Below are 18,376 nucleotides of genomic sequence, written 5' to 3' on the forward strand. Positions count from 1 at the left end.
ACAGCGCGGATACTAAATCGCGCCAGACTGTCTCTATGCGCATTATGATATACCTAATGTGACAATTTATAATTTCCTTTTTATTTGTTTTTTTTTTAATGCATGATCAAATATAAAAGTAAACAATATTTTGTGAGTGATAATCAACTATTGTACATCCTCTCCAGGATAAAACATAGTGATACCATAAACACATGTAACAGATCTGTTCTACTTACTTATGTTTTACAATAAAGTTTTGAATTTGAATTCACACATTTTTAAAAACCACTGACTTTTTGTAGTAACATGCCAAAACTACAACTTACCTATAAAACTGGAGTCATCATCGATGCGATGATCATGTAAAGCGTGCATGACTAGCGCGGCGAGGAGGGCGGGGCGCGCGGCGGGGAGCGGGGGGGCCAGCCCGCGCAGTGACACCGGGGCGGCGGACCAGATTGCCCCACAGAGCATGCCCTAGCGGGGACAGCGGGGCATGCCGATCGGGGGCTGAAAGATTTAAAAAAAATTAAGAATTTGTCTCTAAATTCCTTTAAAAAATAATTTCATAAATTCTTAAAAATATATTCATTTAAACTTATTAACAGATTCTAATTGAAAAGGTCGATAAAAGATTAAATTTGTGTCTAAATTCCTTTAAAAAATAATTTTATAAATTCTTAAAAATATATTCATTTAAACTTTTTAATAGATTCTAATTGAAAAAGGTCGATAAAAGATTAAATTAGTGTCTAAATTCCTTTAAAAAATAATTTCATAAATCCTTAAAAATATATTCATTTAAACGTATTAACAGATTCTAATTGAAAAAGGTCGATAAAAGATTAAAAATTAAGATACTTCTGACTCTCTAAATACCTGCTTACAAGGTAAGTACTGTTCAAATACAGTTCTTACTTTGACCTACCTCATAAAGAAGACAAGCAACCTTCACAAGGACGGTAAACGAAGGCAGACTCAATGTATACCCGAAAGCGGAGAAATATTGACTATTCCTGTCCTATTATTATTATCTATACATATAATAAAACAGTAAAAATATTTTGTCTGTACATTTAGTATTTTGACGGAAATGGATAGATCGTATGATTAGTATATTGATTTATTTCACATTATTGTAGATTCAACTCGAAATTGCCTGGACGAAGTCGCGGGCAACAGCTAGTTTAGTATAAAATATAATATCGTTGAGTTAGTATCTCGTAACGTCTCGAATTTATTTAGAATTATTTCGCCTAACTCAATCTGTGTTATCTGTCCCGTGTAAATGTATTTATTTTATTTTTTCATAATAATTATCTATTATTCCTTGAATTGATTTATTTATTTTATTTAATTACCATGGTCACGTCTCGAGAAGCGATAATTTTACCATAGAACGGCTTGTCATCCAGGAAAAAGTAGCAGACACTAGACCGCACTAGGTCGCCTACGTGTTGGACCGACCAAATAAAGTCCCAATAAAAACAAATAAATACAATAACAACCCAATAAAAACCCAATAAATACAATAACAACCCAAAATAAATATACAAATATAATAAGACCACATATAGGTATACCACCAAATACGAGGGTGAATCCAAAAGTTCATGGCCTAACCAAGAAAACAATATTTTCTTTTTTAAAAAGAAATATTTTTATTTTTCGACATAAATCACCGTTTAGTTCCATCCACTTCCTCCATCTCTTCTGAAATTTTTTAATACCTTCGAAAAAAAATGATTCCTCAATGTCATCAAAATACTCGTCCACCGCAGCTATCACCTCGTCATTATTAGAAAATTTTGATCCTTTCAAGTGTTTTTTTAATTCGGAAAGAGGTGATAGTCCGACGGAGTCAAATCCGGCGAATAAGGAGGGGGGAACTATTGACCTGACCTTTTATAGAACGTCTCCGATTTGATCAAGGTACGTTCGTCTAGGCCTTCCCACTCCAACAGTTCCATTCACACTCCCTTTGTATATCTGCTTAGTGCCAAACCATCAAAGCATTCCCTTTTCTATTCCTGTCTGTATATCTTCTTTCACATCACAACATTCCCTTATCACGCTGTTGCTTATCCTGTCACTAGTCCTGGTCGCATCCTCATCACTCTGGAGAGGAGCCCGAGGTAGACCTTTGACCATGGATCCCGGGTTGAGTGAGTCAGGTTTTTACACAAACCAACTCCCATCTGACCTACATAACCTTTGCAGGTAAACCTAACCCGTATTACATCGATCATGGTTACACATCCAGTTACGTACCTTCAACGTAAAGGCATCGGTTAGTATTGAAACTAATGTACGTACATTACTTGTGTTGTGTGGTTCCCGGCACCAATACAAAAAAGAATAGGACCACTCCATCTCTTTCCCATGGATGTCGTAAAAGCCGACTAAGGGGTAGGCTTATAAACTTGGGATTCTTCTTTTAGGCGATGGGCTAGCAACCTGTCACTATTTGAATCTCAATCATATGTTAAAGCCAAATAGCTGAACGTGGCCTATCAGTCTTTACAAGACTGAAGTATCTGTCTACCCCGCAAGGGATATAGACGTGATTATATGTATGTATGTACATAACTTAGAAAATAGTCATTGGTCGAGTCGAGATGAGATTCGAACCTGTGCCTTTTTTGCGCATCACGCATTTCAACTTACCGTTTCGACTACAGACGCTTATGCAAACAACTACATTTGTATTTGTATATGCAATTTCGTAACTGGGTGTAACAATTTTAAATTTGACAGTAAGAATCTTAAGTGTAGATAAAGTAAAGGGTCAGGTCAAAAGTACCCGAAACCGCCGAGCTTGCATGAAGAGAGTTATGAATGTGGATGAAGCGAAGGAAATATGCAGAGATCGTGGCAAGTGGAAAGAGGTGGTCTCTGCCTACCCCTCCGGGAAAGAGGCGTGATTTTATGTATGTATGTATGTATGTTAGACTCTTAATACTAAGGAAGGATTTCCCGAAATTTCCACGGGAACGGAAATTAACTTATTTATCGTTTTCCGCGGGCGAAGCCGCAGTCTTTCTCTTGTACAGTAAAATATGTAACAGAAGGCATTCAATACGAATCCCGAATCGTGCATAAATTCTGCCAGCGTAACCCCTCTTTGCATAATGACGACCCATCAATAATCATTTAGTCTCGATTAAAATTTACAGCGTTCAATCTCGTGGATACAAGCTCTTGTTCACGGCTTTACATAGACACAATCACGTTTTTATACTTTACGGGGTAGACAGAGTCAACACTCTTCTAAAAGATTGGAAGGCCGCGTTCAGTTGTGTTCAGGGCTTTGACCGCGTTTAACTAGGTTTAGGTTCCTATGAATGTCGTAAAAGTCGACTAAGGGATAAGGCACATACATATATAGATATTTTGCAGTCTTACCAAGATCTAATACGGGTTAGGAAAATGCAATTGGGAATACGCTAGTATGAAAAAAAGACATAATCCTACTAATAATATTATAAATGCGTAAGTTTGTATGTCAGTATGGATGTTTGTTACTCTTTCACGCAAAAACTACTGAACCGATTAAGATGAAATTTGGCATGTAGGTATCTGAAGACCCAGCCTAACATATAAGCTACTTTTTATCCAAGAGTCCCCGTGGGAATGATTCCACGCGGACGAAGTCGCGGGCGGCCTCTTGTTATTTAATATTAACTTACGAGTATTAAATAACTAGAGGCCGCCCGCGACTTAGAGATTACTTATAAATAAGATTTAGATACAGAAAGATTAGGATCTAATACAAACGGTAATCAAAAATATACATACATATGTGTGAATAAGCAAATAAGCATAGCACTCAAGTCGTAGATGTGCGTCTTATAAGAATGTAGACTATGCTTTATGGTGTAAAAGTAAAAATCAATGTGTTAGGTACACATACGTATGTTAAAAGATAATAAGCTTTACTAAAACACATTGTTAGTGTATATTGCACATATAAAAATAAAGTAAATCTGAGTGAAGAAAGTATAAGCTTACCTTTCAAGCGTTGCTACTAACACTGTCGAAGAATTCGAAAAAAATATTACGTAAGCGAACTTTTTAACTTTTCAGTCAATTTTGATTTCGATCAGTCAATAATAATTCACTTTACACTGATAAGCCGCTTCAAACAATTCATTTATATGTTCGTTTCTCGATACAAATGAAACATCTGTTAGGTAAAATAGGAAATAAATGGAAATAAAATGGAGTCTCGAACGGTATAGGGGTTACTTTTGGTAGATTTCTGCGCATGCGCGGGGTGGCCACCCCTTGAGTGCGTTCCGTGCGCATTAATTCGGAGGGTTAAATATTTTTACACATCAACACTAAGCCATTTCCATTAATTTGATGATTACGAAAGATAACTAATTAAAACAACCAGTACTAATAATAAAAGTTTATTTAAAAAATAATAAGTAAGAATTTTGTACTGAATTTATCTTGTCTATGGTTTGTCAACCACGTGATAGGTAGTTAAGCCTGTTAGATAGAACAGTCATATCACGTCTTTGTTTCTTACAGAGCAGACAGATCCGAGAGTCAGAAGGCTCGAAGACTACGTTTAGTTTAAATGCTGATACAATTGTGTCGTGTGGTTTACGGCACAAAATAGAATAAGACCACTCCATCTCTTTACACAATAACAGTATCAATTAAGTCCTAGTAACGCATATAGTCGTGAGAAAGATTTGTAAGCACTGTTTTTTTTTTCATGTAAACCTTTCTTCTAATGAATGAAAATGTACGAGACGTGTGCCTTGTGATTAGGTACCGGCACCAATAAAAAAGGAATAGGACCACTCCTTCTTTTTCCCATGGATGTCGTAAAAGGCGACTAATGGATACGCTTATTAACTTGGGATTCTTCTTTTCGCGGGCGACCTGTCAATATTTGAATCTCAATTTTTTCATTGTCTTTCATAGTTCTGTCTGATAATCTGAGGCCTCTCAGACTTTTCAAGACTGTTGGCTCTGTCTACCCCGTAAGGGACTATATGTATGTGTGTATGTATGTACGAGACGTCAGTCGTATCATCTGGTAGGTAGTATATATACAGAATATATGATATATGACTGGAATTCCAGGGGCATGCAAGTGTAGTAAAAATAAAACAACTACAAACTATAGGAATAAAATTTGTATTTCACGACCTGAAATGTTTAATACACAATATTATTCTTTAATAAAATATAACTATCGTAATAATAACACTCAAAAATACATCGGCTTAACAATTTTAGATAGATTTTCCATAAGTCATTATAACATTATTTGCCAAAATATGCAAGGTATTAAGCACTATTTCTAAGCTAAGTTACGTGGTTTTTATACAAGTGACATTTTTATTTTTAAAACATCGAAACATTAGTAAATATATATCTATAATTTGATTATAATGGTGCTAATTTCACAAGGTAGGTACTTCTACTTTAGTAAGTTAATTTCAAGGGGTTTTCGATTTCACAGTCGGAGTGTGTAACCAGGAAAGAACACATAGCTATTGCAAACCGCACTTATGTATTTATGCTGCTATCCTTTTCTTTCGCTCACAAATGTAAGATCTGCTAGAGCGAGAAATAATGTAAATAGGAAAGTGTGACTCTTATTATAAATACAGACCGAGGAGAAAAATGCATTGACCTCTTTTTAAAATTTCAATTACAAAGCTGAAAATGTTACGTCACTTTAAAAAAATAAATAAGATTTTGTTTTATTCATCTCAATGAAATAAGGTTATCATTAAACGTATGAATTTCTCAGCCCGATCTTTATTGACCTTTAGACGCAAATCACACAAAAGAAGAGTATGAAGCGGCAAAATATGTCATGAAATAATTTTTTTAACGTTTTTCGGAAATTAGTAGATATCGTTGAGTTAATATACCATTATACAAATCTCGAAATAACTTTAGTACGAGTCAAATTGCCTTCAATGTGATTTGCGCCTTTTAATAACATATTATTGTATTAGTAGCTGTGTGGCAGTTCTCTAGTATTTTTTTTTTCATAGACTTAAGTAAAGTTAAAAAAATAATTATTTTCGAAATTTCATACAATAAGTTAATATCCTGTGCTGGTTTTAATTATAATTTATATTTAAACGTTTCGTCGTACATAGCAATTGCTAAACAAATTTAATATAATATTTGACAGAAAAGAAAACTAGAAAACTGTTACATCAGCATGTATAAATAAAGAAAACCTCAGTATAAAAGTATAACATCAGTGAGACAATTATAATCAGTCTCACTCAACCAGTAAATCTAAATCAATTCCACAGCGGATATTCACGAAATGTCAAATTATTGTACTTCATGTACAACAGAACTACATTAATGTATAATAATAATTTTAATAAATGCACAATTGCGCTGACAGGTTTGCCTTTAAATTACTTGGCAACTGTTTTATTTTAAAAAAGGCTTTATCAAATATATATATACCAAATGCTAACACAGTAAGCCAAACTTAGGTAGGTACATCTGAGATAAATTAATGATTTTATAGTTGAAGTTAACTGTAATGTTATTAAATAATTAGTCCATTCTGACAGACAAAACTTCCTGATTGTCGTGAGTCTTGGATATAATTATGTAAGTATACCTATTGGTTAAGAAGAATTATGAGTATGCAACTCTCGAATTAACTTTGGGGCTAAGAAATATTACCTACCTATTTTTCTTTCAGACTACCTTTTACTCTATAATGCTGTCAAAATGATATTATTAATCCATAATTGCCTCTTGAATTTTTATTTCTTACTTTTTATATCAGGGACTACACTTAATCTACTGTGTAAGACATTTTAAGGTCTCAAGTTTTACTTTGTTGATGGCTAAGTTGCATACACTTTCATCTAAATTACAATGTTGCATTTAATGTAAGTAATAAACGCGCGATTAAGTTACATTATATGCAAAGACTATGGTAAAAATAACAGCTATTAATAACAAAGTCTTCTTCTTCCTCCTACTTTTAGTCTGGGTTGCATCGTCACCACTCTAGAGATGAACCCGGGATATGCCTTTGGTCATGAACCCTGGATTGGATGTAGCGGTTTTCTCACGATGTTTTTCCTCACCGTAAGAGCATCGGTAAGTATTTAAACTAATGTACTTAACTTTGAAAATAGTCATTGGTACATGGCCGAGTTGGGATTTGAACCTGTGCCTCTCTGCGCATCACGCATTTTAACCGGGCACCTTACCGATTCTACCACTGACGCTCTTCATCAATCATTAAGAAGAAAGTGTTTGCTGCAATTATTTGTCTTGTGGGAACTTCGTACTAAACTCAGTTATTCTAAATTTATTTACACTATTTTATTAACTACATGTTACAGATTCAGTTGAAGAATTAAGTGTAGTCAGTTACTTTATTTAAAATTTATTAAATGAGCAATATGAGCACATCGGTCGAAAGTTTTGGCAGAAGATAAAAATTTACATTATCAGTCTAAAACGGGTAGCTGTTAATTGCCTATTCAGGCCTCCTAAGAAATTCAGTGACTAAATCAAATAACTGAAATAGAATTTAAAAAGTTACTTAATTCTTAATTAACTTCTCTGAATAAGTTACTGAATTATTTAGCACGTCTGAATTAAGTAAAATGGAACACGCGCCTAAATGATTAAATACAAACGTTAATAAAACATTGGCAAGATTAATTAAAGTGTCAACAGTGTCACAGTAATTTTAAAATTAAGATTTCACGAATTTATTTGGAAAATATCTTCGTGTTTATTGTAAAATATAGATTTCAAGGAGATAAATCTCATTTTAAAATTAGTTTTCAGTAAAACACATGCTCATTACGAAATCAATTGTGAAATACACAAGAAAAAAAATAGTTACGGTACAGATCTTTTTCATCGATTAGTTGATCATACAAAAGTATTTCATTCAAAAATTTAATAGCTTTTGATAGAAAATAGAAAGAAATAAGTCTTAAATATTTCGTAGACGCAATCTACAAATAAGACATGGAAATCTAGAATACTGAACCGACGTTACCTTGTAACTAGCACCAGTATTTATTTGGTCATCCCCTGCTTCGCCCGCCGCTCCCACTCCGCCCTCATCTGCAGTATACCCTTGAATTGTGGAGACGCATCAGCTTCCCCATCAGCACCATCTTTCTCTTTCTCGCCTTCATCCTTCTCCGTATCTACGTCCTTTTCTATCACAGCACTCTCACGTTTCTCTTTATCAACGGATAACCTTCTCAATTTCTCATCATCTCTCCTTTGCCAAGGCCTTTTTGTCAGCGTATCGGCTTTGTACGCCATCGCCTCGCTTTTTGTTATATTTTTAATGTCATCCCTGTCATTCGACGGGTCAGGGAACGTCCGGTTTCTTAACCGTTTCTCCGGCGTTGAATCGGACACTTCTTTCTTGTATTTATTAACTTCGCTTCGATATACCGGGGCGCTTTCCCTTTTTGGATTTGCCACACTATTAATGCTAACGCTTCTCTGATAATGGGGCACCCCAAACTGGCTTACTCTAGCAGCTATATCTACTAATCTTTTTTCCTCAGCTTGCTCCCTCAAGCTGGCATCTTCATTTTCTTTATCACTATCCCTAGATTTAATAGAAGCGTTAAATTCGTTTTTGTGAATCTTTGTCCTATTAGCACTTATATTTTCATTTATTTCGTCTTTTGAATTATTCGTCTCAGCAATGTCTTGGGCGAGACTATCAGCTTCTGAATCCTTAAGTTTTAATGACCTCCTGGCGAACACTTTCATCAATTCAGGTTCATCGTCGTTTTTTCGGTCACTACTGTTACGAATATCCTTGGGCAACATTACAGGTTTCCTTCGATAAACGACAGCTTCTTCATGTCTATCAGGCGCCTTAATATCATTGCTATCAATACTTTGAATAGAACTTTTACTTCCAAAACTAGAATGTGATTTTTGATCAATAGATATGTTGTCATATATTCGTTCATTACTACCATCTGTACTCATTGAATTAGTTCTTGGCTTTTCTGGTCTGTCTTGTAGTTCAACACTTGTTGCTTTTCTTTTGAAGAAAGCTTTGGGAGTTAAGGGACTTTGCGGGATATTTGACTGCACAGACTTTCTAGAAACTGCTGGAGAGACCTTTTCTTCGGGCTCCACAATATTTTCCACTACCTTGTTTACGAGTTCTTTCTTAGTTGGGATACTTTGTGTCAATTTTGTTTCAGTAATTTGAAAGCTTTCTACATCTAACTCTTTATCAGCTTGAGGACTATCAATTTTCTTTGGCGTTACGTTTGCAGTCAGCACAATATTAGTTGCAGGTTTAACGTCAACTTTATTCAACTGAATATTAAGAAATTCAGGAACACCTGGCTTAGTCCCTGATTTCTGTATTTTCTCATCGCTCTTGTTCATTTTTGTAGCTTCGTTAGTTTTTGCCGGTACTGGAACTTGGTCATTATTAATGTGAGTTACAGAAATAAAACTCTCTACGTCCAACTTATCTTTTTGAGTATTTATCTTCGAGCTTTGGCTCAAAGCACTTTCGACTGAAATGGTTTTTCTTCTGTCATCGATTGGTTTTTCAGGACTACTCTTAACGCTATCTAATGAACTAGACTTGAGTATTGGGGAAATAATAGGCTTAGGAGAGCTAATAATATCATCAATCTTAGCCTCTATCTGAGATATATCGCTATCACGTTTATGACTGTCAACTGTGATGTGTATACTATTGGTAAACAATTTACGGTCTTCATTTACATCCGTTTTCAGGCTATCTAAGTAACTGCTATCAGTACTAGGCAGACTGTCATAATTTGCTTCAGCGTTTGAATTAAGAATATTATAGTTCCTAGCAGATATTCTTTGAGAATAGTCATGCCTTTCTGTTACGTTTCTCCTGTAGTTAACTTCCCAGCTTTGTAGTAAAGGTTCTGATATACCAACAATAGCCGGTAGACTGGGCATTTGATTCTCTTGTGAACTTATTGATGTTGTCTCTGAAGCATAGCGGAAACTATGAGATTTCCCAATGCTGCTTCTAGTCTCGACGTATTCATCTCCGAGAGAACGCATATCAGAACGAACAAATGCATCGTCTGATTTATTGGTCTTATGTATAGACTCGCGTTTGCCATCGGTTTTATCATTAAACTCGGAAACATGCTCTGATGATCTGTGTTTAATATTTTCAGAACTTTGATGTTTTACTGTTTTTGGAGGAGAACATGATGATGATATTGTAATACCAGGATTAAAGTATGGGATGTTCTTAGGCATGCTACCACTATGAAATGTGTAATCGTTATGCACACTTTTAATTTTCATCGCTCGTGTTGGTGCTTGGTCCTCTAGTGGCACTATTGCCGGTAAAAGTGTATCTTCTCTTACTCTATTAGCTATCTCGTTATTGATAAAATTTTTCGAATACGAGTCCCTGTGCATAGAAGTAGGCCTTTTGGTTTTCTCATGAAAATGTGCATGGTCTTTCAGAACATCAATGGCTTCTTTTGAAGTACTTCGCTTAGCTCTATCTACTTTCTCACTAAAGTCATCGCGTCTACTGAATCGACTTTTCATTTCTAAATTCAACATTTTATCCGTTTCTTCAGCGACTTTGAGATCAGTTATATTATATTCGACACCGGGTACTTTGGCAGCGCTATAAACATCTTTATATGCATTATCTTGCATGTAACCTCCTTTGTTGTCTAACCTTTTATGCATTTGGTTTGCAAATGCTTTTTGACCCGGAGACTTGTGTGTTCTTTCAACGGGAACCGGTTTGTACGCTTGTCCTTCTCCGTGGAACCCGCTTCTTTCGTTATCAACAACTTTGTATTGAGCTGTTGCTTTGTCAGTTTTAGATTTCTTAACATCATGTTGTCCGTCTGTGTCTGTTGCGTCTTTCTTTGATTTCTTACCACTTTTCCTTAGTAGCAATCTACTGAAGAACGATTCCTCTTTCTTTCGAATGACTTCGTTTTCCATTTTCTTTTCTGACTTAGATTTCTTTTCGAGGCAAGATTCTTCGGCTTTTTTCTCCGTGCGGTATTTAGTCATTCGTTCCTCTGAGTGGCAAGTGGTCATTTGACTTTCTGAAGTGACTTGTGGTTTGGGAGAGCTGTCTCTTAACGACTGCCCTTGCGAACTGGACTTGCTCCTCTTTATCGAGGACCGTGGGGTTTCAATTTCGGCTACACTTAGCTTCGCCGGTGTCTGGCCCATGAGTTGGCTGAGCGCCAGTCCCGGTGGTAATGACGAGGACTTCAATTTGGTGTCGCTCGGCGTTTCCAGGACTCTCTGTAGTTCTCGATTCACTAGCAAATGCTGTTCTTTGACGATCATATGCTTCGTAGTGGTCGATGAAGATAATGATTCTGCAATAATTAAATATAACGTTTTAACAAACTAAGTTTATGTAAGTTCTGTTTTAGAATCTAAATCAACAATCACATTTCGTTCTTTCAATTTATGGTCAAAATTTTGTTAAAGACGATTATGAATAATACGTCTTTATCCCTTACGGGGTAGACGGAGCCAACAGTTTTGAAAAGACTGAACACGAACTGGCCACGTTCAGCTGTATGTCTTAATGATGTAATTGGGATTCAAATAGTGATAGGTTGTTAGAATATTGAACAAATTCTTTAAGGCGATATACTATATAATTGGGATACTTCTGAATGCCAAGTTTATAAGCCTTTCCCTTGATTTACTTTTACAAACTAGAGGGAAAGGGAAGCAGCTAGCACAAAACTAAGTAGGTTTTTTCTTCGCTACCCGACCAGCATAGAAGCTAACTTATTACATTAAGCATGTTATAATGATTTATATGGATGACGTACCAGTAACAACTTCTGAGGTTTTGTGTGTGACTTCAGGAGTAGTGCTTCGTATCATTTCTTCGTTGAGTTCGGGCGTGATTGGCAAGGCTGATGCAGCAATCTGGAAATTAAAGAAATAAAAATTACACAAATGCTCGACTAGGTAAAATCATAAACAACTGGTGATCCTCCTTTTAAATTTTTTTTGTATGAGCAAATGAAAACTTGGGTCCTTAAACATATTTTCCACTACAATGTAATATTCATAAGCGGTTTCCTGGTCCACTTAAGGGAAGATGAAGTAAATAAAATAAATATATAAGTGACAAATTACACAGATTAAGTTAGCCTTAAGTAAGTTTGAGACTTGTGTTACGAGTAGATAACTTACCCAACGATACTATATTTTATAGTAAATACTTATATAGATAAAATTATAAGGATAAAGATGCTTTTATGTCTATGATTGAGAAGGCCAAACAAAACGAAATTAATAAGTAACATCCAAAAGCGTATGTGTCAAAGCCTCACAACCAAGAATGAAAATATATAAATAATACAGGTATTAAAAACGCATGTAACGCACCTTTATTTTATCTCGGACATGTCGAATCATGTTACAATAGTCCGTGGTCACCGAGCGATGTGTTTAATAGTAAAACGCAAAGCGAAAGTTGATATTGCAAACTCGTAGTGACTAAAGGTAGGTATGTCAAAAGAAAGAAAGGTAAATAGCAGTGCGTTCTGCCAAACTTTTTAATCTCAATTGAAAGGACTCACTGGAATATTTTTCTTCCGCCGTGGCGCGCCGTGTGTTCGTCGCGGTCGCACCGCCATCTTGTGTTTCGCGGCGGAGTGCGACAGTGGCGCCACACCTGTTGGCGGTTCTGATGTGTCTGAAATTAAATTAATATAAATACTTAAATGTATGCTTACAAAAATAGAACATAATTTGTATTAATTTAAAGGAAATATGACTAAAGTAAACTTGAAACCATCTCTCGAGAATGTTCTTTCGGCCATTCCAACTGCTTTCTGCATCTCTCAAATTTATCACAAGTTACTGTTATATGTATATCAGAGTGTTCACTCCTAATAGGGTCATGGGTCATGAGAGTGTTGGTAACCATTACATTGCTGTTCATTTTCGAAGACATTTCATTCATAATTCAAAATTTTTATTCACTATTATAGGATACTTCATGTCGCTTAATAATTGTCAAAACGTTTGGTTTTACGATGGACGTCAAATAAATTACTTAAAACTATATTTACTGCCGCTTCCAAGGCGTCAGTGCAGATCGATTGAGAATTAAGAACTATTTAAACAATAAACTCCTTCATTCATTCCTATAATCACGTCTATATCCCTCGCGTGGTAGACAGAGCAAGCACTCTTGGAAGACTGATAGGCCACGTTCAGCTGTTAGACTTAATGATAGAATTGAGATTAAAATAGTAACAGGTTGCTAGCCCATCGTCTGAAAGAAGAATCCCAAGTTTATAACTCTATCCCTTAGTTAAACCATAGACGCCGATAATAAATGGGAGAACACACAATGGATGAAATTTACTATAAATATGTATGTTGTCTTGTTTGTATATTTTGCTTTACCAATTTACTGTATGTTTGTATTCTTTCACTTTACAAACAAATAAATAACTTACCGTGTGGTTCCCGGTACCAATAAAGAAAAGGATAGGACCACTCCATCTCGTTCCCATGGATGTTGTAAAAGGCGACTACGGAATAGGCTTATAAACTTGGGATTCTTTTAGGCGACGGGCTAGCAACCTGTCATTATTTGAATCTCAACTGTATCATTAAGCCAAACAGCTGAACGTGGCCTGTCAGTCTTTTCAAGACTGTTAGCCCTGTCTACCCCGCAAGGGATATAGACGTGATTATATGTTTGTATATATGTAGTCGCTTAAATAAAATTGAAGTGCCAAATTACACAACTATGTGGGTTAAGCGGGAGCGATGATTCGGCTCGACCGCCACCAAAGGGAAGATCTTCCGCCAGGCTAGGTATTATGCCTGGGGAACCGCGGCTCCGACGATGTTGTGTCGGAGGTTGTATATATAATTAACTTACTGTATACATCAGAGTGGTCGCTCCTGTTAGAGTGGTCATGGGAGTGATGGTGACCACTGCTGCTATCCTCGTCCATCTCCGAAGACCCCACGCTGAGGAGGGAGCCGTCGCTGCAAGAAGACTGCGAGATGCCAGCATGGTGCCTCTGTAAGTTAAAAAAAAAAAAGAAGTGATTAGCATTACGAAAACATTTTCTTACAATTGTGCCGTGTGGTTCCCGGCACCAATACAAAAAAGAATAGGACCACTCCATCTATTCCCCATGGATGTCGTAAAAGGCGACTAAGGGATAGGCTTACAAACTTGGGATTCTTTTTTAGGCGATGGGCTAGCAATCTGTCACTATGTGAATCTGAATTCTATAATTAAGCCAAATAGCTGAACGTGGCCATTCTTTTATGCGATGGACTAGCAACCTGTCACTATTTGAATCTCAATTCCATCTTAAAGCCAAACAGCATTTTTAATATCAGTTAGGATTAATAATTAACTCTAGTGCCGGATACTTGTGTGCGTTCTTTTATAAAAGTCATTATACTCGTACCCAAAACGGTAGCTCTATTGTCATTGCAAGATAAGATCTTATGTATTCAGTGATTCGTCTGATGAAATTGGATGATATAAATTCAATTAGTGTAAATAGATACTAATTAAAACAAAATTTTACAATGTATTAGATACGAAACAAAAACATAGATACCATAAAAGATTCAACATGTGGGCACTATCATAAAATCTAAGTATGTTTCATTTTATGTTGATAGTAATAAATTTATAATGTGCCGTGTAGGACCACACGGCACATTATAAATTTATTACATAATAATACACCAATATAAAAAAGAATAGGACCACTCCATCTCTTTCCCATGGATGTCGTAAAAGACAACTGAGGGATAGGCTTATAAACTTGGGAGTCTTCCTTTAAGTGATGGGCTAGCAACCTGTCACTATTTCAATTCTAAAATTGATTTCATCATGCAAGTCTTTCAAGACTGCTGGTTCTGTCTACCCCACAAGGTATATAGACTTGATAATATGAATTAATTAATAAATTAATTTGTTATTTTATTAACAACTTCTTTGTGCAATTTTATATAGGTATAAGTCTAGTATATTCTTAAAAAAAATTATGATATATGGAAAAGTAGGTACCTGCGAATGCCCATTTTCTGAATAAAATATTGATTTTGATTTCGGAGAATTTAAATTCATTTTGTGGAATACAGTAATTCTAGATTTCAAATATCCTTTGAACTTAGAATTACGAGTATATTTGAAAAACAAAACTCGTATGTAGACTCTTAATAGACCTTTTTTTTTTTTTTTTTTATACAAACCTGTATTTTTGCACTAATATGCTTTCGCCTCGGCGGTCGCTTCACGGGCACCTCCTCACTTTGAGTGATGTAGAGCATCATTTTGATCGATTTATCGACACACTATCGATGTTTTATCATCACAGCACTATTTTTATCACAGTTCTATTGCACTTCAGTATCAGTTTTTTGTTACTTCTAGGTATATCAAATTATCTACGATGTTTTACTCAACTTAGAAAGAAAAGAGTATTATTAGTAAAATAATTGGAAAATAATGTGTTTAATTCAAGTACAACGCCGGTTATTGGGTTAATTTTTCATGCTGTGTACACTAAATTTAGACATTTTACTTGTTCACTACATATACATTTCCTTAGGATAATAATGCAATTTTGTAATCTGTCATTAGGTGTACCTTAATAAATAAATTGTCTCAATCCGTCTTTCCATGCGCACCCTAGGTATGAAAACCCCTGTTTTGGTAAAAAAAAACTATAAGTTGCGTAACTTCTAGACTTTATAAGTTAGGTATATCAATGACAATAAAAAACATATTTTTTCTATCTTTTTTATCTTAATATTATTTTACGGGTAGGCAATACACGTAAACGAAAGACTTACAGGGACTACATTATTTTGAAATTCATTATAAGTTTGTATTTTTATTAAATTGATAATTTTAATTGTATAATTAACTGTATTCAAAATAAATTTGGTAAATAATAAATCTATTTCAAGGCGTCATTTTTGTCAAAATGAATAGTAAGCTTACCTACTTTCTCTTAACTCCTGCGCAATATCTGCGTGATAGCTATATCTTATCAACACACACCATAAATAGATATTGAATTGTTTTAACGACAGATAATGCAATATTTCAAAAACCTTTTACGTCTGGGAAAGATTAAAGAATACCTAATACATTTCATTTTCATTTGTAATACAATATTTTTAAATATGAGAAATTGTATTAAGTTTGATGTTGGTATAAAAATCCTTTTCCGTGGTAAATAATGTAACTAAGCTCCTGCAAATATATAATAGGTAATTAGTCGAATGCTAATACCCGGCACGTAAGTTGACCTATGCGCAAAGCTAATAAACAAGCCCGCATAAAGATAATAATAAATGTGGAACAAGTGAAGGGTGTATGCAGGGATCGTGGCAAGTGTAGTCTCTGCCTACCCCTGATATTGTTTTGATATATTCCGGGTGCAAGCCGTGCAAGATAGAGGGAACCGCCAACTGTCCTGATCAGCTGATATTCTGCATGACCTTATATGGTAAAATATTTTTTATCATTGACAAGAAAGCTGATAAGTTACAAGATCTGTCAGTGACGCAAAATGATGATAATATTTGATAAAGAATGCTAGAGATTAATATTATGTATGTAAAGAAAAATAAATTAGAAAGCGCATTAAAAACTGTTTTTTTTTTCAGGCGTAGGATTATTTACTCGTATTAAAAAAATAGTGCAATTTGTCTGAAGGTGAAGAGAGTTACGAGGCGATCGAAAAATTGTCTCTGCCTAAAGAAAGATTTTTGTCGTTGACTGTACGTAACGCTTATACTATGTCATCACATATAGGTATAATGCAATATCCAGGAGGAACGTCCGCATAGTACCAGACCCCTCTTCCTCTATCATATAATGGCCCTAATATTGGATAGAGTCATTGAGCAATATATAATAACACTAGACACAATGAGAACACTATATTTATTAGAACCTAATTGATTTTTTGAACGAAAAATACGAGTAACAGATAATTCTTCACTTCAAATAAAAATACTTAACTTTTGAATTAATTTTTATTTATATTGGTAAGTTTACAAACATACATATTATCACGTCCTTGCGGGGTAGACAGAGCCAACAGTCTTTGAAAGACTGATAGGTCACATTCATCTGTTTGGCTTAATGCTAGAATTGAGATTCAAATAGTGTCAGGTTGCTGTCCCAGCGCCTAAAAGAAGAATCCCAAGTTTATAAGCCTATCTCTTAGTTGCCTTTTACGACATCCATGGGAACCAGATAAGGTGGTCCTATTCTTATTTTTATTGGTGCCGGGAATCACACTGATTATGTATACTGTAAAAAAAATCGCGATTACTTGCTCGACGCGTTTGATCAAGTAATACTTGCACTAAACCCCTATCTACCTACAAATAAAGACTCAAGGCGTAGAGAAAGTAGTACATAATTAATATGTGTATTGTATGTGTACCTAAGTGCAAAATTAACTATTCACACCACATTCAGTGATGTAAGTGCGTCAGCGCACATCGACTGTCTAGTTTTGCACGTCAATCGATTATTTTTTTTCTGCACTCAAGTGTACAATGTTGCCATTAAATTGACAGTGCACGTATCACTCGCATTGCGCTTAAGTGTACCCGTCTCGGAAATCAATGTTGGCACTAATTGAAATAGTGTTGGTTTTCACAACAGATTCTTTTTTGCTAATAAGCGAAATTGTAATGAATTTCAACATTGTTATTTAGAAACGGAGTCAATAAACGATTAACACCCACGTTTTCTGTATCATTGCCGTGTGGTTCCTGTTGTATCATGAATGTGCAGGTTTCCTCACGATGTTTCCCCTCACCGTAACAGCATCGGTTAGAATCCAAACTAATGTACGTAACTTCGAAAATAGTCATTGGTACACGGCCGAGGTGGGAATCGAACCTGTGCCATTCTGAGTATCACGCATTGAGCCGGGTACCTTACCTATTCTACCACCGACGCGCTCTTTATTTTGTTCGGTAGTTACATACAATTTGTGTCATTCAAAGTTATGATACTTTTTAGTAAAAATGTTTATCAAAATGATAAGATATGCAAAAAAGTAAAACAACGTGTTCTAATAAACTTTATCAGCAATTATTCCGATATTAATGATATAGAAGAATAAATATATTGTATGTTATTGATATACTATATTATATATGACAAACAAACTGCATATTATCATGTCTATATCCCTTACGGGGTAGACAGAGTCACAATATTGAAAAGACTGAAAGGCCACGTTTAGCTGTATGTTATAATGGTGGAATTGAGATTCAAATAGTAACAGGTTGCTTGCCTATCGCCTATTAAAAAATTCCAAGTTTATTAGCTATTTCCTTAGTCGCCTTTTACGAC

The 18,376-nt window shown here is 35.3% G+C and overlaps 1 protein-coding gene across 7 annotated transcripts in view; it reads right to left on the reverse strand.

Moving 5' to 3' along the window:
• Positions 1-5,123: 5,123 nt before the first annotated feature.
• Positions 5,124-18,376, reverse strand: part of LOC106138879 (uncharacterized) — a 98,373-nt gene continuing 85,120 nt past the window's right edge. For 3 of the 7 annotated variants that reach the window (XM_060950443.1, XM_060950444.1, XM_060950445.1), the window contains exons 2-6: positions 15,241-15,453; positions 13,901-14,045; positions 12,582-12,697; positions 11,823-11,922; positions 5,124-11,354 (exon numbers count right to left, since the gene is read on the reverse strand). In XM_060950443.1, the coding sequence (XP_060806426.1) occupies positions 8,035-11,354; positions 11,823-11,922; positions 12,582-12,697; positions 13,901-14,045; positions 15,241-15,321 (3,762 nt within the window). In that variant the 5' untranslated portion in view covers positions 15,322-15,453 and the 3' untranslated portion in view covers positions 5,124-8,034. Of the gene's footprint in view, positions 11,355-11,822; positions 11,923-12,581; positions 12,698-13,900; positions 14,046-15,240; positions 15,454-15,637; positions 15,653-18,376 lie in introns of those variants that run through there. The other 4 variants (XM_060950439.1, XM_060950440.1, XM_060950442.1 and 1 more) reach the window with 2 other exon arrangements.

This window comes from Amyelois transitella, chromosome 21 (assembly GCF_032362555.1).
Source record: "Amyelois transitella isolate CPQ chromosome 21, ilAmyTran1.1, whole genome shotgun sequence".
Taxonomy (NCBI): Eukaryota; Metazoa; Arthropoda; class Insecta; order Lepidoptera; family Pyralidae; genus Amyelois; species Amyelois transitella.